Consider the following 23,785-nt stretch of genomic DNA (forward strand, 5'->3'; position numbering starts at 1 on the left):
CTGTAGGGATTTACCTTTCTAACCAAATCGTTGTCTTCTATTTGTCCAAGGTCCCTCCCAGCAGCCTGAGCAATGCGCTTCCCAGCAACCAGGTTCCCCACTATCACAGAGGCAGGGCCAACACCTGTTGGCAAAGAGCAGCCGCATAGACTTGGTAAAGGATGGAAACGTACAGACACACTGGAGAGAGCCATTTTATATTTTACAGTCTGCAGGGCAGCAGTGCAGGCTAATGGTTAAAGCAGGGAGAAGACGTCAGAGCTCCCAGCTCTGCCAATGACTCAGTGCATGACCTTGGGCAAATCTCTTCACCCTGGGATGGACTCGTTTTCTCCCACCTGAGAATTGGAGCTAAAAAAAACTTCCACCACCCCACAGGTTTCCCCCATGGGGAGATGCCAAGTGATCTCATTACGGAGTCAAACTGCTGGGGGAAGGAGGAATGCAGAAACTGGAAACATCCTAGTGAGTCACATGCATTTTAGACTATCATAGGGCTTCACAATTGGGGTTAAAATGAAAGGGCATAGGCTACCTTGCTTTAGGGGACCCTGTGAGACAGGCTAAGTGCTCACCAACAGCCCAGAATTGCAGCATATAACCTGAGCTACAAGGAGGTGATGCTAGCCTTAGCCTCCTGTAGAGCACGTGACTTGCAGTCAAGTGGAATGAGGATGAGTGAGCAGAGTGGAAGGCTGCTCCCCAAGACCAGGCTCCTCTTGAAGCATGGCTGCCACAAGGGTGGTTGAAGAGAACCCTGGAAGTGCAGAAGGGATTTCTTGCTGGGCTACCAGTCTCTGCTTCAGAGGCCTCCTGCTCATCAGGGCAGCGAGCCTTACCTAGGATGGGGTTTGAAATGAGTTCCTGACACACTGATGGCAGGCCTGGTAGGATCAGAGTCTCTCTGCAATCCCCAGCAGCTAGAACACATCTTAGCAAGGGGAACACAAGTGAAGCCATTAGCCTAATTTTCTAGGCCTGAGGCAAAAAGGCTCAGAGTCTACCCCTTGCATTCAAGAACTTGCCAGCATTCCCCGGGTGAGAAACACTGAGTTACCTGGTTGTTTCTGCCTGGGTTTTGGCAAGTTGGTCACACATGTGTGCGGGCACATGAGGATGTTACACGGGTGCAGCGAGCCCTCCAAAAAGTGCTGTTTGGTTTGAGAGATATGGATCCCTCCAAGAGGAGTTTTTGGCAAAGTGTTGGCTGGTACCAGAGCAAGACAATACACACCCACTTGGTGAATGCTGTCAATTGCCTAGAGACAGAAGAGAAGAAGCTGCTCAACTGGGCAGAAACTAGTATTATTGGGTGTCCTGAGAAATTCCAGGAGCTTTTCCTGCATTTGTAAGCTCAGTGGCTGCAGTGACCATCACTTTGTTCTGTATTTGTACAGTCCTTGGCACAAAGGGGTCCTGGGCCATGACTGGAAATCCTAGGATCTACTTTCAGAATGGTAGCCGTGTTAGTTTGTATCAGCAAAAAGAATAAGGAATACTTGTGGCACTGTAATACATACAAATAACATCTTGTTTGTAAAAAACAAATCAGAACATAATACGTCACTCACTTATGGGCCATAAGCAAATGCCAGGCAAAGGCAGTGCACAGCAGTTCAGAGCAGCAGTGTGGGGCTGCTTGCCTGAGTTACCAAGTACCTGAAAATTGGATGTTTGAAAGAAGTCTTGCTGCCCCTCAGAGCTTTAAAGACAATCTCCTGGCTACCTGGAGGGAGTCACTGCCCTCTGCCTTCAGCAACACACCTTGAATACATTACCTGGAGGGTAAGTCCTATAGCTGTAGTGTAAATAGCCCATGGAGAGAGTGGCAGAATGGAGCAGGCAACAGGCTAATATCTGGTTGCCTTCCCTGGTCCCAGGTACCAAGACCAACAAGGCAGGAAGAGCACACTACCCTAGCCAGACTATAAACATGGGCACAGTGGAATGCTAGGAAATGAGTAAGAACCTGTTAATGTACCCTCCTTTACAATCCATCTGAACTACGGCACCAACTTTTGGTCATGAATGACTCAAGTCTCAATCTGTCAAAAGCTGGTGACTCATCTGTTTCTAGTGAGTTTAGGGTTTATTTTGCAGACTCTTCAGCCCTGGAATTAACCATCGGCCTCTGCCTCTCGCCAGTATTCACACATTTTAACATATTACTCAGATCAGTGTATGTTCTCAGTGAATATAGCTAACAACCTATAAGGTTCTCAAAAATTACTCTCTCACACAAGCAAAAACTCCAAAACTAGGATTTGCCACTCATCCTGCACACACCATTTTCTTAAAACCCAACTGTTTTGGATGTTTTACCTATTTTCAGTTATCAAATGGTTCCCAACACCTTACCGCTGCAATTGCTTCTCAGCTGATAACAAGTGCATCGTTAAAGAAGAATTGTTCTTAGAGTGCCAGCATGAGCTATGGGGCTAGGAGCTAGAGACCCTTGAGTTCTAATCTGGGTTCTCCCTTGGGGCACTGAGAAGGCAGTTTCACTTTTCTGTGCCTTGCCTGTGTAACAAGGGTAATGCTGATCTACCTCATTAAGGGTTGTATTAGTTTGAGCCTCTGCTGCCTTTCCAGGACCTCCAAGACACATGGTCAGCACAGCCAATGCACATTACACACCCAACTTGCCATCTTGCTGCCAAGAGGAATCGTGATGACCACCAGAAAGTGGCATCCGTCTGAGGCACACTAATATCATCTGAGTTGTGCACATGCTGAAAGGGGGTGGGGGAAGGGAGGAGGTGTGCACACACAAACCCAAATCTCTCACCCAGACAGCTGGGCTCTTACCTGCAGCACTCGGCTCATCCACTGAAAACTGTCCTCTTCAGAAGCATCTGGCCGCTGCTCTGCCACCACCACGATCCTCTCATCGTAGAACACAGAAACTGAAAACACAGCAATCCTGGGGAAAAGAGAATGCGGATCGGTAGGAATTACCATGCCACTTCCCTGGGAACACTGAAGTCCTGGAGATCCAAGGAAAGAGACTGACACTATGCACTAGCTAGGGAACAATTTCAAAAGCTCCAGGGGCAGGGGAGAGAGGAGACAGTGAAGTTGAAACAGCAGCAAACTGGCAAGGTAAAGGTTATATTGGCCAGGTAAGCAAGTACTCCTACTCCGCAGAGAAGCTTCCTACATGCACACCAGCACTCTACTCTCCTGCTCCAGCCATCATGTTTCCGTTCCAGCCTCTGCTAAATGTTAAACATGCCAGGATAGAGAAGGGTAAAATTTTTCAAAGCACCTAAGTGAACTAGCAGCCTAACTCCTATTGGCTGTCACTGGGATGTGACATCCTTTTGAAAACTATCCACAGCAAATATTTAATAAAATCCATGATCTCTGGGAAGGAGATACAAACCAACTGGTTGCAGGCCACGAGCCAACCACTAACTATTGGGGCTCTGGAGGAAACATTCCCTAGGGGCTGTTATCCGAGAACTCCCCACTGCAGGGTTTCTTGCTCCTCCCTCCGAAGTAGCTGGTGCTGAACATTGTCAGAGAAAGGATACTGGATTAGACAGACCCCAGGCCTGATCCAATGTTGCCACTGCTATGGAGACTGAACAGTCAACGAAACATTTTCTGTGACTGAGGTCAAAAAAGTAACCCAGTTAAGAAAAAACAGGCAGCACACAACATGACCACCCTGTCATGTTTTATTAAGAGACACAGACAAAGCTTGAAAAAAGAGCTGGGTTTCATTACCACTAACCTTCCTCTGTAGACTGTCTTTATTGATTCAACTGCTAATCCGGTTGCAACGATGTCATCAGCATTGTGTCTGCGCCCACTAACTGTCAGCAAGCCATCAATTTTTCCTACCACAAACACCAAACTACCCTGAAAGGTAAAGGACACAGATGCTCAGATGCCTTTGCTGGTTCATGCATCTTTAGTGATTGCTTTTGTGCACTGTTAGATCAAACACATTTGTTATAAATAGATTTAACAGCACTTTCTTTTTAGATTGGATTCTATGAGAGAGAATTTGGATAAAATCATCTACATTATTCTAAAACTGCACAAGTGTGAATCAATTATAGAGTCCAAACATTATAGCACTTTTGTGCTAGAATTGGGAAACTTCAAGTTTTGTCTGTTTTAGCTTATGAAGAACTATGGGCTGATTTCGATCTTGCAAGATGACAACATATTTCAAAATTTAATATTTTTTATAAACAGATGATCATGTCACAGGTATTTACAGTTTATTCTGAAATTCCCTCTTGAATAGTGTGGGCGTGGCCAAAATCAGAGCCACGAAGCTGAGTGATACAACTATGGGATTGTGAAAAACTTGGAAGAACTTTGCCTGCTACGGCTCAGTAAAGCTCAGTGGTTTGGCGCACAACTTCTATAGCGAGGTTGTGTGAGGGTAATGTATTGGAAAAACAAGTTACATCTGGGGCAAGCAATCTCAGTAACCTGCCCCAACATTCACCATAACTTAACAGTTTGCTTTGTTCACCACCTGCTTTTCTTTTAGGCATTTGAAACCATTACTTTTAACATCAAGATAAAACCATGAATCCAAGCACAAAAGCTATATGACGTACAGGTCCAACAAACCCCAGCAAGCCTGAGCGGACGAACGGCACGTCGCCCACTGGAGAACCAGCCGAGTTGACAGGGATAACCTGAAACAGAAGACAGGATACTGAGGGAGTTGATTCTCTCGTCCTGGGATATACCCCCCCCCACACACACCCTTCCTCATCAGTGTGCTGCAGCAAGAGTCACACTAGATGCAAGTGAATTTTGCAAAAATAAATCCTCTCCAGTTACTGGGTTTTCCTCTGTAAAGCCTCAAATTACCAGTTATAGCACGGTGTCCCCCTGGTGTGAACTTCACTTACTGAATCCTACCTCTGAATCCTACTTACTGAATCCTACTATCATAGGGATAGAAAAATCACTATGCTGCCAGAAGCCCAGATAAAACACAGATTTCTCTCTGACTCTATTTGCAAGCTTTCTGATACCATGAACTGGAGTAGAGCAAACACTGGATGTCTGATGCTCCCATTCTTGCAGGAAGCTAGTAAATTTATCTGCACTAGAAGCTCTCACTGTTGTCAGTTGCTGCATGGTGGGAAGTCATAGCAAAAAAGGAGTGCAGGCAATTCCTAATTGTAACAAGCCATCTAGGGAAAGATTTCCCCATATATAAAGCCCAAATATTAACACTTTATTAGTTGTTATAGAAATCAAAAGGCTCTGCAGGAAAATCAATTCCACGCTGAAGGCAGTAGGTGAAAGCCAGCAACACAAGAGAAGGCAAAAATCTACCATATGATACAGACCTCAAACGTGTTCTTTGTCACCCCAGCCAGCCCATAATACATCATCCCTCCTGTTCTGGAGCTAACACAGATTTCTCCAATCTCATCTGTTTTACAGAGCTGAGGAGATCCATCGGGTTTCACAATGCACATCATTCCTAGAGCAAAGCACACACCGTTACACAACTTCGCCAGCAGTGCTCAGGGGCCTTTGTTTTTAAACCACCTGACACATTTAAGCATGAAGAATTATTAACTTTCTATTAAGTAGTGGCAAGCCAGAAAATGTCGTGAATCCTGCAGCTGAATATGCATGGACATTTCATCAGGGTACTTACTGCTCCTTAAAATTAAAGGCTTCACTATCAACCTGTGGGCCACGTGGATCAGCTGCAAAGTTTGCATTGCCACAGAGCATAACACAAAAGAATATGCTACTGAATTTGCCTGGGCCCCTGGCAATAACTTACTAAAGATCAGGACTTCCACTGAGACAGGACTTCCATGCAAGGATCTTACAATGCTTTACAAACACTAGACCCCCCCCAACCCCCTGCGAAGGAGCGAAGTATTCTGTCCATTTCACAGATAGGTAAGATGAAGTGAGGAAAAGCTAAGCAGCTGACCCAGCAACTCACAAATCAGCAGCAGAGGCAATAATAGAAACCAAGGCTGAGATTTTCAGAGCTGTCTTGGGGATCTCAATGCCCAATTGCTGTTTGTTTTAAATGAGCATTGCATGTCCATTAGGTGGTTTGAAAGTCTCAGCCCCAGAGGTTCACTCTCAGCCCCTGCCATCTGCCAAGGGGTGTTTATGGAAATATAAGGTCCTGTGCACTCTCACCTCCCGGCATCACATGGCCAACATCCTGTACCGTGAGAGCAGAGTTTTTGTCTTCAGTGTTCACACGAATAACACCATAACTTAGCCCATTCATGGACAGGATGGCTCTTCCGGGCAAGGGTGCCCCAGGGACACCAGGCCTTGAAGGAAACAAATGGACATGCTAAAACATCAGTGAACACATCCTCACAGTGACAAAGATGCTTTTCTGGGTTCTTATATGTATCATTTTGTGACGTATACTGAAATCCTATTTCACAACTGAATTAATTTGGGGGGAGAGTAAGGGATACCAGCTGGGAGAGCCATGCTGATAAGTGAGTTGGAAAAGCTTAGTCCTGGGCCAGTGCAAGCATTGGGAAAACCAGCCAAAAGCTCTGTGGAGTAGCTCTTCCATCTGGCCATCAGGGTAATCTATTGTAGGTGCCAGCTCCTGGGCTGGCTGATTATTGCTTTGTTTACTGCAGGGAGGGGCAATGGACAGGAACAGAGTATGAGAATGACTGCTTTCCCCAAAACAACATGAGACACTATTGCAGAGAAGCACAGCCCCACACCAGCTACTGCTGGCAAAAGTGAGAAAATAAATGCCTGCTTCTCCCAGGCTTTTAACTGCTACTCTGCTACTGGCTTTTAACTGCTAGACAAAGAAGAACAAAGACTCATAGCTTTGAGACAGAATTCTTCAAGGCCCTGATTCAACCAAGCACTAGAGTTCGTGCATCACCATCAACATGTAAGAAGCCCCACTGAAGTCAATAATAACCACTGGATGCACGTGAACAAACATTAGCTGGGATCACCTAATATAGCACAATTCACAACACACTCTGCTATTATTTAAAGGGACACTGTCAGGTCTTATATGACTCAAATATTTAGGCTGAATAAAATAAAAGCTAGGACCAATAGAAACAGTTCCATGATTTGTCTTTTTTTTTTATGCCAGTGGAAACAGTTTAAAAAACAAAAACAAAACACTCAAACATTCCTCCAGCTCAAACACTGCAAGGGCCTGAAAGTGAAACTAAAAACTGCCAACAAAATGGAAACAGACTATTCCTTATTTCCTGCCTTCAGCTGAAAATGCAAAAAGAGTAAACAAGCAGTAAAACATTCAAATTTATCTCAGTTTCAATAGTCTCAGGAATTACTTGCAACATAGGAAAGGAAATTATTTTAACATATTTTTAACATGTCCCTTTAAATATGGACATAGGTTAGCAGGATCAATGCATCACAGTACCTCCGTATTGCTACAGTCATTGCTTCTGGAGATGTGGCACATGGACAGATTGCCTCAGGTTTAAGCCCATGGCTCTGAAACAAACTCAGGAAAGCATCGCATGAGGAAACAGACCCTGGAAGATAAGACAACATTTTAAACAGTTTTTGAAATTGAAAAAAAAAGAATTATGCTTAGAAATGACCTGGAAATAAATAGCACATTTTTATTTAGGGATCTTGTGAACTGCAAATCTCATTTCTAACTAAGGGCACATTTTTCAAAAGTAACTTAGGCACTAAGGAGCCTAAGTGAGTCACTGAAAGTTAATGGAACTTGGGGTTCTAAGTCATTAGAGTAGAATTTTTAAAAGGCCTAAGTAGACTTCAGTCACCTATAACAGTAATAATACTCCAGTACCTCTTTCTGAGAGCAGCCACTTTATTTCATTATAATGTTGCACTGTATTTCTGTAATCCTGGACATCCCCCAAAAATTTTTGGGGGAAGTATTGTACGAAATAATATTACTGGGGAAAGCCTCAGACTGGAGACTGATTTAAGGGGTTCAACTGCTGCATGGGTTAAAAAAAAAAAAAAGTCAACTTTCCATCCACATTCTTTTAAACAACTTCCAGATTTGCTTTTTTGAAAGCTAATGGATTTATGCACCTATCCCTACCATAAGGCGATCAGTTTTGGTACAGAACTAACCAAATCAGAAAAACACTTCATACTTCAAACTAATGCCTTGCTGGCGAAGGCCCGAACAATCTTCCTCACAGTCTGTTCCAGAGTTTGTACGTATAGAGATACTCAGGGAACAATTACATTACAAACATCTTCCCCGTCTCCCCCATACTAACGCACATCCACTGTCTCCATTTCCTTCCACCGCACAAATCCAAAACAGCCCGAATTGTATTCAAATCTCACTCCTCCAGTCAGTGCCATCTGGACAGACATTCATTAAGCCCCATAATCACCAGTATGCCATGAAGATCTGTTGCTCATTTCTTTCAATGCCATCTTAAAAACACACATCCCCTGTGTGCAATTTAGAACCACTCACACCCCATACCCCCCACCTACATTGCCAGCTAATGTGCCTATTCCTATTCTCTTGCCTGCTAGAGAAGTCACTGCACTAACCTTTTAATCTTTTTCTGCCAGAATGCTCTATATTACATACTGGAGCATCCAGCTGCCCCCATTGCCTGGCCAAGTCCTCTGTTCCTATCACCTCTTGAAGGGACACCAGCAACTTCACACAAATCACCCTTCTGTCTGAACACCTTTCATCTATAGTTACTGTAATTGAAAGTTTAGGGGAAAGGATTCCCTGTATACATTCCCAGTTTGTGTATTTGAGAGAGACAGTTGGTAAGATTTTGATGGCTCTTGGCATCATGAATTGCACTGTTTGCTCTGTGGCGTCAGGTAGTTTCCCTTGTTTGTGTGGGTCTTGGAGAGAAGCATTTTAAAAATAGGAAAATCTGACTGTACAAGCCTAGAACTGGCAGGGGGACTCTGGGTTGGGTGTGGAGCCTGAAATCCTTTACCCTTGTGCTTGGGGCACTGAGGCCTGCCTTTTTGGATTGTCAGACAGCTGCCTCAGTTTACTCCTGATAGAAGTCAGTACACGAAAGCAAGGGTGGCGGGTAAAATAGGCCAGGGAAGGCCTTGCCAGCTGGGCCACGGTGGCCCCAGCCCTTCCCCGAGACCCCCACCGCCTCCTCCACTCCACACTCCCCTGTCCCCGCTGCTCGCCACGTCCCTCCTCCTCGGGTGCTGGAGCCATCAGCTTGGCAGGGGGGGAGGGGGGGCTGGCACTAGGGGGCCAGCAGACTCGGTCCTGCCCGGCACTGGGAGAGGCTGGCAACTCGGCCCTGCCTGGTGCTGGGAAAGGCTGGCAGCTCGGCCCGACTCTGGCGGGTGGGGGGAGCCGGTGGCTCACCTCCCCTCGGGGAGGCTGGCAGCTTGGCCTGGCGCTCAGGCCGGTGGCTCGGCCCAATGCGGCTGGGGCAGGCAGGCTGGGGCTCCTCCGGTTGCAGGGGACCCCTGTGTCAGGGCTTCTCCTTTTACAGTGTGGGAGGGGGGTTTCAGGGTTCCGGCGTGTGGGGGACAGGGGCAGGGCCTTGGGCAGAAGGGGCAGGGCCGGCGGGCCTGCCTCCCCAAATCAGGGGTTCAACCACCGCGCATGCACAGAAGTTACTGAAAGCATAATCAGAGGAACCTCTCATGGCAGCCGTGTGAGGGAATACTCACAGGGATTAGCACCGTCAGTTACAATCAGCATCCGCAGAGAACTCAGGCTGACATCTCTTTGGTCCCGATGAGCCATCATGGCCCAGTGCAGGTCTCGACACTTCACTAAAGCCACCTTCGCTGCAAACGAAGGGAGCAAACGAAATTAGTACAAATAAAACCATTCGCTGAATGCTTGTTTCAGTGAAACTGCAGGGGTCTAACACCAGTAGCCTCCCATTAGGGCAAGTATCTTCAGCTCAGGGACCCAAATCCTTTTGTCCATTTGAAGGCTAAGTAAGAGAGGTTGCAGGGATGGAATCCTCTCCTACGGGAGGTAGGGCACCCACACTGCCAGGTCAAAACTGCTACTATATACTAGGCAGAGTGACTGTGGCCCTCCTTTTGTTTCAGTTAGGGCTTGGGATTAGCGGCCCCTGCATGCTGATGCCATTCCCCTGGCCTACCAGCACCATCTTGCAGCATACAAACCTGTGGATTCCCCATCAAGCTCTCTGTGGCCTGCCCTGTGCACACATTGAAGAGAATCCAGGGTTTTGGCCCACTTAGTAGGTTTCTGACTAGCAATCAGGCAGGCTCCCAAGCTTTAAACAGAAGTGCAGTTTGCGTTGCCCCACAAATGTTCGTCTGGAAAGCCACATGCTAGAATCTTAAGGAATGCCAGTGTTACCTTTGTGGGTATGAACTCTCTGCACCCAGGAGAGAGGACAGGTTTTCATCACGGAGTAGGGCACGCTGAGGGTGTGCAGCTTGTTCATTACATTCTGGAAAGCAGAGAGACTTGTGGGAAAGGGCCAACAAAACATTCAATATAAATCAGAGATGGGAGTCCCCTTTCCCCTCCCCAGTGCCTGGTAAAGCTTGTGCACTTCCTGCAGTTAATATTTCAAAGCATCATTTGAATGAACAGAGAGTATGATGACTAGGCAGAAGACATTATTGCTCCTGCCAGCAGATCTGCACTGACTAACGGGAGTGCGTAAAACTGGATCTGAGAGCAGACTGGGCCCAACTCTCCTCCTCAAACACTACTTCACATTATAATCAGGAAGGGCTATAAAATACCCAGAACAACCATCCTGCTAGTTTTCTCCCTGAAGCACCAGCTCACCGTTAACATGCCATGCCAGAGCCCTGCATCCTTCTTGAAATCCAGAACATTCACTATGGTTTCACCTGGAAGAGAAAAGTTGTGATATCAGTAAGAAATTTGGCAGTTAACTGGGTAGATGCGGCTGTATTACTTATACTGGAACTTGCCCCTTTCCTAATGCAAAGTCAAGTTAGCTCCCTGAGACAGCCCCTGCTGGGCTCCCAAACCATCAGGCTAAGTGGCTCTTTTCAGGCAGATGCCAGGAACTTTGAAGCTGAGGAGGACACAACCCTTGTTTTTTCACCTTGGCATTTTCTTTACAAACATTTAAAGATCACTGTTTCCCTTAAGCTTGGCAAACTCAAAGTGCCAATTATTTCTTAAGCGCTTCATACAGTACTTAGACACCATGCAAACACCTCTCCATGGCAGCACATACTGGCAGCATTATGCAAACAGCAAGCGTGTAGCCTAGTCCGTTTGCTCTCTTATGCATTATTAAATAGATTCCAAGCTCCTTGTTATGGATAATACAAAACAGGCACACTCAGGTGCATACACAGAGCACAATAAAAAGGGTGATAAGACAGAGCAGACCTACTTAAAATATGAATTTAAGGGAAGGAACACCTTACAGACAGCTGCAAGAATATAACATCTGGCATCTCTGGGCTTTTATATCACATTAATCACTGTAATATCAGAGAGTCCTAGCCTCCTTATACATGAGGTGTTGAGTGGAAAGAGGTTACAGAGCCATCATTCAAATGCCTTGGTAGACTGACCCTCAGCAGCAGTGGAAATGAATGGAATGGCTCCCAAAAGGAATACAGTTGCATGTCAAACAGAAATGATGACATACCGCTCATTAAAGAAGCTCTGAGATACTGGGTACATAAAGGACTGATTTTGTAGGTAGAGTAGACCAAAACACTTCCTACAGAAAGAACTTTGTGCATCATGACTGGTCATTTCTGTTCTCCATACTTGGGTTTAACCCGTAAGGCCCAAACTGGTTTGAGACCTGATTATCTGAGAGGCCATGGTGTGTGTGCATTGCCAGTATGGAGGTGAGCAGAGGCAATCTAGCAGGAGCTCCTTCAATGCAAGTGAAAGGGAGCTGGTGGCAGGATGTTCTTTGAAAAAGGATCCTCAAGTTTGGAGCTTGTGCAGTTCTGCCCCTTTCCATCCCCCAGTTCACCAAGTCATGGATTTGTAAACCTCCATGCACACTGCAAAGCCCACTTTTGTCCCTCTCTGTTAAGCCTGTTGGGCAGGGCATGGGCTGACGTGGAGATAATTATGGGTTGACCTTTGGCGACGTTTAAGTTACGATTTTCAATTTCTGAGATAGTTTGTTTAAACTTTTAAAATCCATTTAACTGAGCATTGGAAAGAATGATCTTGCAGCGAGCTGAGCTTTCACCCCTTCTTGCACATATCCACCCTGTGACACTACTCACCTTCAGAGTAGTTGCAAGCCTGAGACAGAGCCTGACAATGAGACAGCATGGCAATCCGAGACACTGTCACCCCCATCACACTGCCTTCCTTACTGGTCTTGTACTGGAAAGCACCAAAAATAATAAGAACATAAGAACAGCCATACTGGGTCAGACCAAAGGCCCATCTAGCTCAGTATCCTGTTTTCCGACAATGGCCAATGCCAGGTGCCTCAGAGGGAACGAACAGAACGGGTACTCACCAAGTGATCCATCCCCTGTCTCCCATTCCCAGCTTCTGGCAAACAGAGGCTAGGGACACCATCTCTGCCCATCCTGGCTAATAGCCATTGATGGACCCTATCCTCCAATGAATTTATCTAGTTCTTTTTGAACCCCGTTATAGTCTTGGCCTTCACAACATCCTCTGGCAAGGAGTTCCACAGGTTGACTGTGCATTTGTGAAAAAATACTTCCTTTTGTTTGTTTTAAACCTGCTGCCCATTAATTTCGTTTGGTGGCCCCTAGCTCTTGTGTTATGAGAAGGAGTAAATAACACTTCCTTATTTACTTTCTCCACACCAGTCATGATTTTATAGACCTCTATCAGATCCACCCCAGTCGTCTCTTTTCCAAGCTGTAAAGTCCCAGTCTTATTAACCTCTCCTCATATGGCAGCCCTATTCATACCCCTAATCATTTTTATTGCCCTTTTCTGAACCTGTTCCAATTCCAATACATCTTTTTTGAGATGGGGTGACCACATCTGCATGCAGTATTCAAGATGTGGGCATACCATGGATTTATATAGGGGCAACATAATATTTTCTGTCTTATTATCTATCCCTTTCTTAATGATTCCCAACATTCTGTTAGCTTTTTTGACTGCCGCTGCACATTGAGTAGATGTTTTCAGAGAACTATCCATGATGACTCCAATATCTCTTTCTTGAGTGGTAACTGCTAATTTAAACTGCATCATTTTATATGTATAGTTGGGATCAAACTGGTTACTCTGGACCCTGCACATAAAGGAGGCTGCAGTGTGGCTAAGCCCTTATTAATCAGAGCAAGTTTTCTCCTTAATGAATGAGGTCACATTTAAAAAGGAACTGTGTAGGTGCATCAGCAGGATTCACTGGAGGAGAGAAAGACTATCCCATGGAAAGTAAAGGCAGGCATGTTTAGACATGGAGATGGCCTGGTCCCAATCCCTAAACATGTACAGGTAAGTCCAAAGAGAGAGAAGATGAGGACACTTGTTTAAAGTTGCTCATGCTTAATGCATTATTGTAACTTCTGAGCCCAAGCCCTGGCAATACAAAAGGCAAACTGAAACAGCAGTTTATAGGGTAGGTGTCACCCAAACACTGATATTATTTAGGATGCAATAGTTCCCAGTTAGTATTACCGGGATGCACAGACAGGCCATGCCGTGACAAGTGAACAATCCAAAGTGTTGCCATGTGAAACAAAGGCAGAAATCTGAGAGTTACCAAGTACTAACAGAATTAAACAGACCGAATGAAAAGATGAGCACAGGGGAGCACCCTGAGCTAAAGGCTAGACTGTACCAAGTCTGCCAGCATTAAGCCTTAGCTAAGATGTGTTGATAAACTCCTGTGAGCAACCCTACAGCGCTTTCAGATTAAGCCTCTCTCTGGTCATCCCGCGCACTGTATCTGAATTGTTTCACTTGTTTTTGGAGCAGAGATTGTGTCTTCCTCTGCATTTTGAACAGCAAACAAATAAAGCCACAAACTGGTATATAACTAAAAACAAGCATCATGGCAAGTTGTACATGATGAAAGTGTGTTGTTTTGGCAAGAAATTGGTAAGTTTGGCATAGCTCATGTGAAAATGCTACCATTTTGATGGCTTCTGTGCATTAAATTAAATCCAGAGAAGCTCATTTCTGACCTTCATTCACTACCCACCTCAATATATGCCGGCTCAGTTCCTGCAGTTGAGATGTTGGGCTGCCAGTCCTTTGGTGACTTGGAGAGATACTTTGAGTCTGTCACAACCCATTTGAGTCTGGGCCAACCTAGAGCCGAAATCAAAGGCAACCTTAAGACCTGTATCTGTTGAAAGAATCTATATTCATCTGAAATATACAAGTGATCATTTGCCCATTTCACTTATGGCTTGTTTTCCCAGCAGCAAAGTTAAATAAGCAAAATGCAAATTCATTTGAGGGAAATGCATAGCTTTAAAACCAAAGGTGATTTGGACTTGATTGGGTTTACTTCCGACAGAACCACAGGGATCACTTGATAGAAAATGACGTGCTGTGTAACTTGCGCTCATAATTTGATGTCACTTGACAAGGGGAACTCCTATGCTTGGTTTAGGATTATCAGATGCAAACATACAAATCAACCCAAGGCAGATCACTAGCTAGACAACTCATCCCTTTTCCCATGAACCAGTGCATCTCGGGCTTGCAAGGGGTGGTGGACTCCTTCGCCCACTCACAAATTGACCCTGCAGTGTTTATAAATACAGCTCTGGTGTAGCATTAAAGAAACCGTGATTTTTATCTCTCCAAACACTGCTGAACTGTTTCTAGGAGAATGTTGGTTTCTAAAGTGGCCTCATCCTAATCTCCACCGCAATACACTGGCTCTGTCAGAGACACGCACAAGTTTGTGCCTCAGTGGTGCATGCGATTCATATTCCCAAACAAGGCGACGACCCCACTGCAAACCTTGCTCACTCAACCAGAAGGAGAGCAAAACAGCACATGACTTTTGACTTCTAACTGCTAGTTTTAGAGTTCAGCCCTGGGACAAACGGGTCAAAACAAAAGTGTGACTGAACTAACCTTTAAACTGCACAATCTCCCCATTCTGGGTTTTTGGCAGCCCCTTTAGACAAACCTCAGTGGTGAGAGCCAAAGTGATGCCACAGCTCCCCAAGAGGAAGCCAATCTGCTGACCACCAGCATCCTGAAGGAAAAGAAAATAATCACTGAGTTCCAGATGATGGGGGAGTATGAAGCCAACTTCACCCTTACCAAAAGTCAAGGCACAGTAATGCTCTGGTAACTGGATGGTAACATTATGGACCACATTGGGGAAAAAACAAACATTCTGTATCATCTGATTTGTCCCATGTGCATCTGGCAATGGTTTGAAACTCAAATGACAACCACAGTCTGGCACTGATTATATGGCTACAGTCATATATTAACATGCTCTAGAAAACAACATATGCATCATGAAGGCATGCTGGGTGTAATGGGGACTCTCATGCTGACAGAATTTGTTCCCTGGGGCAGGTTGAGCAGCTGTGACAGATGTATTTCTGTGAGCAAATAAAAGTCCACAGAAAAATGAGAACCTATTGTAAAAATATGGAAGACTACATAATATTCTGCCTAGCAAGTCTGTTCCGTTCGCTTAATTCTGAGGTCCACGGATGCAAGTGGAAAGACTGTGGGAAAAGCTGTTGGTTCTCAAGGGAAAAAAAACAGATGATGTTGCACTGGCATAACCATAAACGGCCAGAGGCGAAAGGCAGATGATTTCAATGGTGAGACGGGCCTACTCAGATGGATGTCAGCATATAGCCATTGCACTCAAATGGTTTATTTTCACTATGAAAAGCACTAAATCTTCAAACAAGAATCAAAAAATGAAAATGGAAATAATACATCAAAATAATAAACATGCCCTCTCTGTCCCCCCGTAACTGACTAACCCTACTGCACAAAGATAAAAGCACTGGAATGAGTAGCTGATCAAGTGACCTGACTGGCCAAATATAGGTAGAAGCTTTAATTTCATTTGGTTGCCACAGCAGTTGTCATGTTGAGGCTGCAAAGCAAAGCTCTAGAAACCCACAGCATTACCAGACTAGTTAACCATTTCATTACCACCACTCTTGCCGGATGGTTGCCATTATGATGCTATTATGGTTTCCTCTCACAAAATTCTATAGTGTCACAGCTTTTAGAATGGCAATCATGTAGCAACATTAGGAAAAAAACCCTTCTGGGAGCAGGGATTATACAGCAAGAAATGACTGGGAATAAGGGTCTGGTTTTCAGATGTGCTGAGCACCCACAACTCCCACTGAAGTCAGAAGGGAGCTGCAGGGAGATTAACAAGGACATGTTATAGACATGTGCCCATCACAGTGTCTAAGGGAATACACTGTTCTTTCAGCTGTTCAGCAAAACTGCTAAGCAGCCAATGAATTTTGTTTACAGTTTTAGACTCTGCAGTGGCACGTTCCTATGACTCTTACACACTGTGCTGGGACAGAAGAACTGCTAAAGCCGCAGAGGGTCATTATGAAACACTATCAAATCAGAGGCTGATGGTCTGACTTGGTTTTCATCCCACACCAGCCGATCACTCCTCTAAGGCCTGGTCCACACTACCCCCCCACTTCGGACTAAGGTACGCAAATTCAGCTACGTTAATAACGTAGCTGAATTCGAAGTACCTTAGTCCGAACTTACCGCGGGTCCAGACGCTGCAGGCAGGCTCCCCCGTCGATGCCGCGTACTCCTCTCGCCGAGCTGGAGTACCGGCGTCGACGGCGAGCACTTCCGGGATCGATTTATCGCGTCTAGATAAGATGCGATAAATCGATCCCAGAACATCGATTGCCTGCCGTCGGACCCAGAGGTAAGTGTAGACGTACCCTAAGATGCATCAACGTTACCTTTCTGGTAAGAGGTACCTCTATAGGCACTGGGATCACTTCTGCTAGCAGACAGCCGTAAAATGCCACCATGAACATGACTGGGTCATTGTTGGGGTAAACAAGGGCTACCTACAATTCACAGAAGAATTTGGTTAGAGAAGATATGAGGCGCAACATTAAAGTTGGGTTTGTTACATTCACAGTGATTAAGCTGTTTAATTCAACAAAAAGAATCAAGGTCAACTCAATGGCTGTTCCCAGCTACACCCCATGAAGTGAAAATGTTGCCAAAAAATCCATTGAACTCCCCTTTGTCCTAACACATGAAATATTAAACCATGGTTAGCAATTAAGAATTTATTAAAATCCAATTCTCTGTTTAGAGCAAATTTGTAGATGGTGGAAACCTGTTTAATGCAGAACCTCTTTCAATAAAGCATTTACTTCCTTGCCATATTATTCCTACAAAACCAACCCAAGATTTTTACTATTAAAGTGTGCTCATTTCTCAGCTTTCCCCTCTGACAGGCCTGTTCCTACTGCATTGTATCTTTGCATGTGAGAAGTTTACTTTTTAATGTGATCCTCCCATGGGTATGGATTCAAAAGGGTGGCAATTATATCTCAGAGTAGGTTATTAGGACAAATTCTCTTTACAGGTTCTTTTTTAAGTGGGGCCCATTAAAACAAACAATGTAATACCAACTTGTCCATTGGCCCTGCTAAAAATACGCTCTTTATCATGATGCTGACATGATCATCAACCCTCCAATCAGGGTCCAGTGAGGAATTTTGGCATTTTAGTTTCAGAGGTGGGAAGAGGACAAAGATAAACTTCATGGCTTTTCAGCCATTTTTAAAGGGAGTTCATGCATGTTCAGATTCTAGCACAGCATCCCATACAAGTCTTCTCTTTGGGAACTCTGTACAGCGTACAAGGCTGTGTGTGTTTATATTCCTATCCATATACAGCGGCAGTTAATATCTCTGTATATATACACATGCATACAATGGGAAGAAGAGACCACTGAACCTTTTCACTAATATCAAGAGCAGTGTGGTAAGACCTCTGACATTGCTCCTAGGGGGAGAGGATTGTGTAGGGGAGATTTTCAAAGGCACATAGGGGAGTTAGGAGCACACACACCAATGACTCCTTCAGACACTTGAAAATCTCAGCCCAGGAGTTCTCTTCCTGAGGGCTGGACAGGGGGTCTTTCCATGCAGCCTGGAAACATTTCTTTAACACACAGCTGGGCCCCTAGGATAAGAGTCATGCACTTGCCCTTATTAAAAGGACAAGACTGTAATGTTCATGGCAAGTGACAATGCAAAAAACCCTCTTCCCATTTCAGAGGAAGAGCCAAACATTCCCAAGCTCATTACCCTGTCTCCAGGCTTTAACACAGGTTCATTTTTGGTCCCCAGTTTATTAAGCAGCGTGTAGGCCAGCTTAAGGCTTCTGCTCCACAATTTACCTAAAACACAAAGAGAAGAAGTTTGCAAACCCCACATCAACCAATCATATGGACAACACTACTCAGCGCCTAAGTAGTATTAACAGTTACAGAACTCAAAGGGCTTTACACTGGTGAGGATCCTTAGCCCGATTTTGCAGAAGTGGAGGTACAAAGAGGTTCAGTGATTTGCCCATGGTGACAATGAGTGACAGAAATGGAAACGGTCCCAGAAATCCAACGCCCAGTCCTCTGCAGTATTTCATGTAACAATAAAAAGGTGCAAAGACAAACCCAACCTGCTAGAATCCTTTATATACACCCAGGACTTAATCCTTATGCAGGTTTGATTCAGAAAAATTAAATTAAAGGCTTCCCTTTAAAAAGGACACAAATAGCCGTTTTGCTTGCCTGGCTATGCTGCTCATCACAAAGAGAAACTGGGTAAATTCAAGAGTGACATGAAGGCGACACTGTCTCCTATTTTTATACAGACTCTCAAATTATATTCTTAATTAAGGCCACGTCTACACTACCCGCCGGATTGGTGGGTAGTAATCGATCTATCGGGGATCGATTTATCGCGTCTCGTCTAGGCGCAATAAATCGATCCCCGAATCGACGCCCGTACTCCACCTCAGCAGGAGGAGTAAGCAGAGTCGACGGGGGAGCCGCGGCAGTCGACTTGCCGCCGTGAGGATGGCCAGGTAAGTCGAACTAAGATACTTCGACTTCAGCTACGCGAAAAGCATAGCTGAAGTTGCGTATCTTAGATCGACCCCCCCACAAACACACACACACACAGTGTAGACCAGCCCTAAGTGGCAACAAAGAGAAACGGTGGATGTTTAATCTACAAGTATTTCTAGAGCCAATGAAAACTTCATCAGTATCTCATGTCCTCCTGCCACTCCTATGCTTCTCAGAGCTCCTGTCCGCATTAGCTCCAACGCTTGGCTTGGCTCCTCCTCTCACGCTCCCCGTGTACTTGGAATGGTCTCCAATCTTGTGTCAAACGTGCTCACATGCCACCTCCATAGCCTCCCTTCAAATCCACCGCTTCCAAGAATCCCTCTCTCAGTGTTCACATGTCCCTCCCCTGATCTATTTGAGGGAAGGGATCTTGCCATATTCTAGATGCTGTAAAGTGTCCTGTACATTTACGGTGCTGTGTCACTGTGAAGTCAGTATAAGGAAGAGACTGACCACCAGAGACAGGAAAACTCATTACAATAAGAAGTCTGCAGAATCTCACCTCTCATGCTGGATTTAAAATGTTTTGTCTACAAACCTCTCGCATCCCAGGAATTTGGGCAAACACTTTTCCAGTCTGGCTGCCAACTGTCAATTCGTACTCTATCACACCCCAGCACTGTAAGAATGCTGCAGCAGCAGAAATATACCACTCACCATACGTCAGGGTATAGACGGGTTTTCCGGTAACATCCAGTGCGGTCAGACAAGGACATTTGGCCTGCGTGGTCCCCCAGCGCTGCAGTGCTGCTTCTAAGGCAGGAGGCCAATTACAAACGACTCCCAGTGGCTCCCCCTTAACAGGTGTCATCTGGCGCCCCTCTGGTTTGGGCTGGTTTGGGTCAGGCTGCGGGACTGAAAGAAAATTAAATCCCCCCACATCCAGTTAGTCCCAGCTCACATACTCACAAGCAGGGAAGAGAACTGAAAACAAATGCTGTTCCACACAGAACACAAGGCAGCCTGTACATTTATAAACCCCAAACAAAACCCTACCAAAAACAAAACACTGCCCTGCACAAACAACATTCCCCCTGGGGAAAGGATGAGAGAGAGAACAAACGACATGTGACATGTTAGTCATGCTGCTTAATGCATGATTGGAAGGTGCTCAGAAACTGCATTAATGAGGGCGGTAAAAACCTATATGAAATAGAATGGAATTCCACCATATTGAACCAACAAGCCACAAGCTGCTTTGATGTTACTGATGCAAAAAAAACCCTAAACCCACTTTTCCTTTGGGAAATTATTATGGTTCAGGTGACCTTAGAAATTAGGCTTTCAAAATCCATTTAAACCTTTTGTAAAAAAGTCTAAGCAGTTTGCATTAATATAGTGCGGGTGTAATGGGCTGGACTGACAGCCCTGGAGAGTTACACCATCCATTCATCCACTGGGCAATGGATTAATTTAATGACTACATCCCTACCACTGGAGCTTGGCCACAGACAGTCCACAGGTGCTCATATCACCTTTAAAGAGGCAGTCAATCTCTAAGTCAACTCTGTACAACAGCATAACAAAACATATCATATGTTTGTGCTCACAACAAATGAGCAATTAGACCATTTCTTGCTGGTTGTTACCTTCCACGATTTCTTCAAAATCGTCCACAAAAAATTCCTTCAGAGGTGGCCTTTTTGGTCGTTTCAGGGTGTTGAGCAGCTGTTGAATTTTTGTGGAGACTCTGCTACTTACAGGGACACCTAGTGGGGAGGGGAAAAAATCAGCTAATCAATGAGCTCATCATCACTAGCAACAGTAATTTCCTACCTCCCTTCACAAGGAATTATTTTCTCCTGACGTGCCCACTTGCCCTGTCAAAAGGCACAATCTTAACAACCAAGGCCAATGAAGACTATTGGGCTTGGTTCTATTTTAACCAAGAGGGCAGAAATTGTTAGTAACTTATCCCCTCCCTTTCTGAAGTCCCATTCCCATCTGTCTTTGGTACATTACATGTGCTGTGAAACGTGGCATGCAATTTAGCATGTCTTCAGAATAACTGCCAGTGCCATTGCATGACTTGATCAGCAGAGGGTGTTGTAAGACTTACAAGCATTGACACCACTTTTACCTCAGAGATTTAGACCAAACAAACAGTTTATGATCAGTATTATCAGCTTCAAAGTACCAAAACTATAGTTAAGAATTGTGTTTTCGTTAGTCTCCCCTCAGTTTGTGTGGATTCCAATACAATAGCATTTTAAAAGCAACAAACCCACATATAAATTCTGGACTTTGTTACCAAAAGGCAAGAAGCTGAATAGAAAGACAGCAGAGCGTCTTTTAAAAGCTACCCTCACTTACTAGCTGCACCTTCAACATGAAGTTAGATGTTGCAGTGAGATAAAGGCTCCTTTGAAAATCCAATGCAAAGAGTAACAGTTTTCCTAAGCATGACTGATCTTTGTTGGGTTAATTTAAAAATCAATTCCTTCGTCACAAAGAGTTTTACCCAGACCTTCTTCTCCTTCTCTGTATACTGTTCATAAGCTTCAGCTCTGTACCTGATGCTTGACATTTACCAACCACAATATCAGTAAATTTAGCACTGGAAAGTGCCAGGTTATTTTTCTGTTGGCACCCCTGGGGACTGAACTATTCTGCCCTCAGAGTACATACATCAGCAGTGCAAGCTCCCCACATGTCCCCTCACGGCATCTGTCTCACTAGCAATCTGAGGGAGTAGTGAGAAGGGCCCGTTCAATTCTTGGCTGCTGTTCAGATTGCCCTTGGTGTTTGTAGTTTTCATTGGTTTGTCCATCAGGAACTAGACTGAGGAACCTCCTATAAGAAAATTCCCTTCAGAGGCCATCTGATGGCACTGAATGTAAATCACAGGGCAGGAAATGAATCAGCAATCTAAGTTCAGCAATCTAGACGAGAAAGCTTCTGAGCTCCCATCCTCTGAGACATTCAGTCTCCCTGAAAGACAATTATAACCTAGTTTCAGGCACGTTTGGGAAAGTATTAAAACTGCTTCATCCCACCAAACAACTGTTATTCTCTAAAATAGCTGTTGAAGATAGGCTCTCGAGAACTGTGAGCAAGTGACTTACAAAAAATCTCGGTCCCAAAAGTCTTGCACTTCTGGAACCAACAGAGCTAAATGTGTTGAGATTGGGGTGTGCTGTGAAGTCTATTCAGCTCTCCAGGATTTTTTTTGCTGAGTGGGTAGGCAGCACAGGGAGCGTCCACAGTCTGGGGGTATATTACGGCTGACATTGCAGCCACTTAAACTTAACAGGGTGTGTTTGTAGCGAGTCTGAATTGGTTTAGGAACCTACAGCAAGTATAAGCACATTCTGCAAGTCACACACGTCACTGACCCCTCCCCCAGTTCAGCTTCTCCCATGCCATGCTCTCATTTGTGGGTACTCAAAGGTTCCATACCATCAGCAGTGTCCATGAGACTAGATCGATTGGATCCCTTGTGCGTGCCTTTCACGATTCCTGATGGAGGAAGATCAATAGTTGCTGGGCGTGCTGACGAAGAGGATGAGGAGGTAGTTGCAGTGACATCAGGGGGAATGGAGAAATTCTCTTGAAAAGGGAGAAAACTGATATTCAATTTAATGTGCACCTTCCATTATCCAATGGCCAAGTAAAGTGTCAATTACCCATCAGCTACTGTCCTCAACAACAAAATAATGCTTTACCCTTCTACCCTGGCTTTTGTGAAAGCATCTTAGGGTGATTTCTAAACATTATTTTAGCACCCTAAGGTGGCATGCATTATCCATCTTGCACAATGGAGGCATAGAAAAACTTTCTCCAAGTCACAAAGCAACTCAATGACAGAGCCCAAGCTACTCCTATTCTAACCACTATACCATGCGAACTCTAGACAGTAGGTACTTTAAAAAAAAAAAAAAAAAGTACTTTTAGATGAAAATTTGCCTTCTGATGGTCAAACTCCTAGAACAGAAAGCTGCTGTGTTATCTCCTGCTAGAATCTGAGCTGTAATAATGTCTCACATGGCATGACTTCCTCCTGAGTTACAGATTTGTAAACTAAACAAGAGGGGAAAAACTTTGGTTATAGATGTAATCCTTAGAAGGAGATTGGAAAAGAAACATCATGCTGGGCTGTGGTACCCTTCAGTTTCAATAGTTAAGCAGGGTGGAACCTGGACAGTAGTTGATAATAGACCTGCAAGAAAAACCTAGGCCTCTATGAAGTGATGCTGGCCTGAGAGCCTCAAGTTAGGGGGCATTTTGCTGCGCTTTCAGATGATGTGTCAAATAGAGATCCACTTGCATTACTTCAAAACTCTGAGGTCCTTTGAGCAATAGCAGGAGTGCTAAATATGGCTCTGCTCCATTTAAGAAAGTACATTTTGTCTAGCTAAGGCTCCTCTGTAAGTTTAACTGGATATGGTATTTTTCACTTTATCCTAAGCTGCCACGTTGTGTTGCTGTGCATCGTTAAAGTACAGAAGTGGCTGTATTATATTCATAGTATTTACTGTCCTACACAAATGCCTTGTTAAACCAGGTTTAATATTACTGAAGAAATATAACTTATGTAAAGCAACTAGAGCATTACTATCAAAGAATATAGGCATTGAACACACTGGAAATAACCAAATTAAGGTAATTTTCATAAATACTCCATTACTTTTGTAATTCACACTTTATCAATACTGACATATGAAGATTCATGCAACAACCTTAACACTGGCCTGTAAAACAACTCACACAACTTCTCTAATATTCTGGGCAATGAA

General features: G+C 44.6%; 1 protein-coding gene across 1 annotated transcript in view; it reads right to left on the reverse strand.

Annotated features, from left to right (window-relative positions):
- Positions 1-22,835, reverse strand: part of DIP2B (disco interacting protein 2 homolog B) — a 40,724-nt gene extending 17,889 nt beyond the window's left edge. Inside the window, 19 exon segments of the mRNA XM_065419476.1 lie at positions 15-124; positions 1,058-1,259; positions 2,809-2,923; positions 3,740-3,867; positions 4,584-4,664; positions 5,331-5,467; positions 6,154-6,293; positions 7,400-7,514; positions 9,646-9,765; positions 10,316-10,409; positions 10,757-10,821; positions 12,202-12,304; positions 14,118-14,227; positions 15,008-15,131; positions 16,858-16,968; positions 18,226-18,317; positions 19,707-19,904; positions 20,639-20,758; positions 22,449-22,835. Coding sequence (XP_065275548.1) covers positions 15-124; positions 1,058-1,259; positions 2,809-2,923; positions 3,740-3,867; positions 4,584-4,664; positions 5,331-5,467; positions 6,154-6,293; positions 7,400-7,514; positions 9,646-9,765; positions 10,316-10,409; positions 10,757-10,821; positions 12,202-12,304; positions 14,118-14,227; positions 15,008-15,131; positions 16,858-16,968; positions 18,226-18,317; positions 19,707-19,904; positions 20,639-20,758; positions 22,449-22,464 — 2,181 coding nt within the window. The 5' untranslated portion in view covers positions 22,465-22,835.
- Positions 22,836-23,785: the final 950 nt, after the last annotated feature.

This window comes from Emys orbicularis, chromosome 19, assembly GCF_028017835.1.
Source record: "Emys orbicularis isolate rEmyOrb1 chromosome 19, rEmyOrb1.hap1, whole genome shotgun sequence".
NCBI classification, from domain to species: Eukaryota; Metazoa; Chordata; order Testudines; family Emydidae; genus Emys; species Emys orbicularis.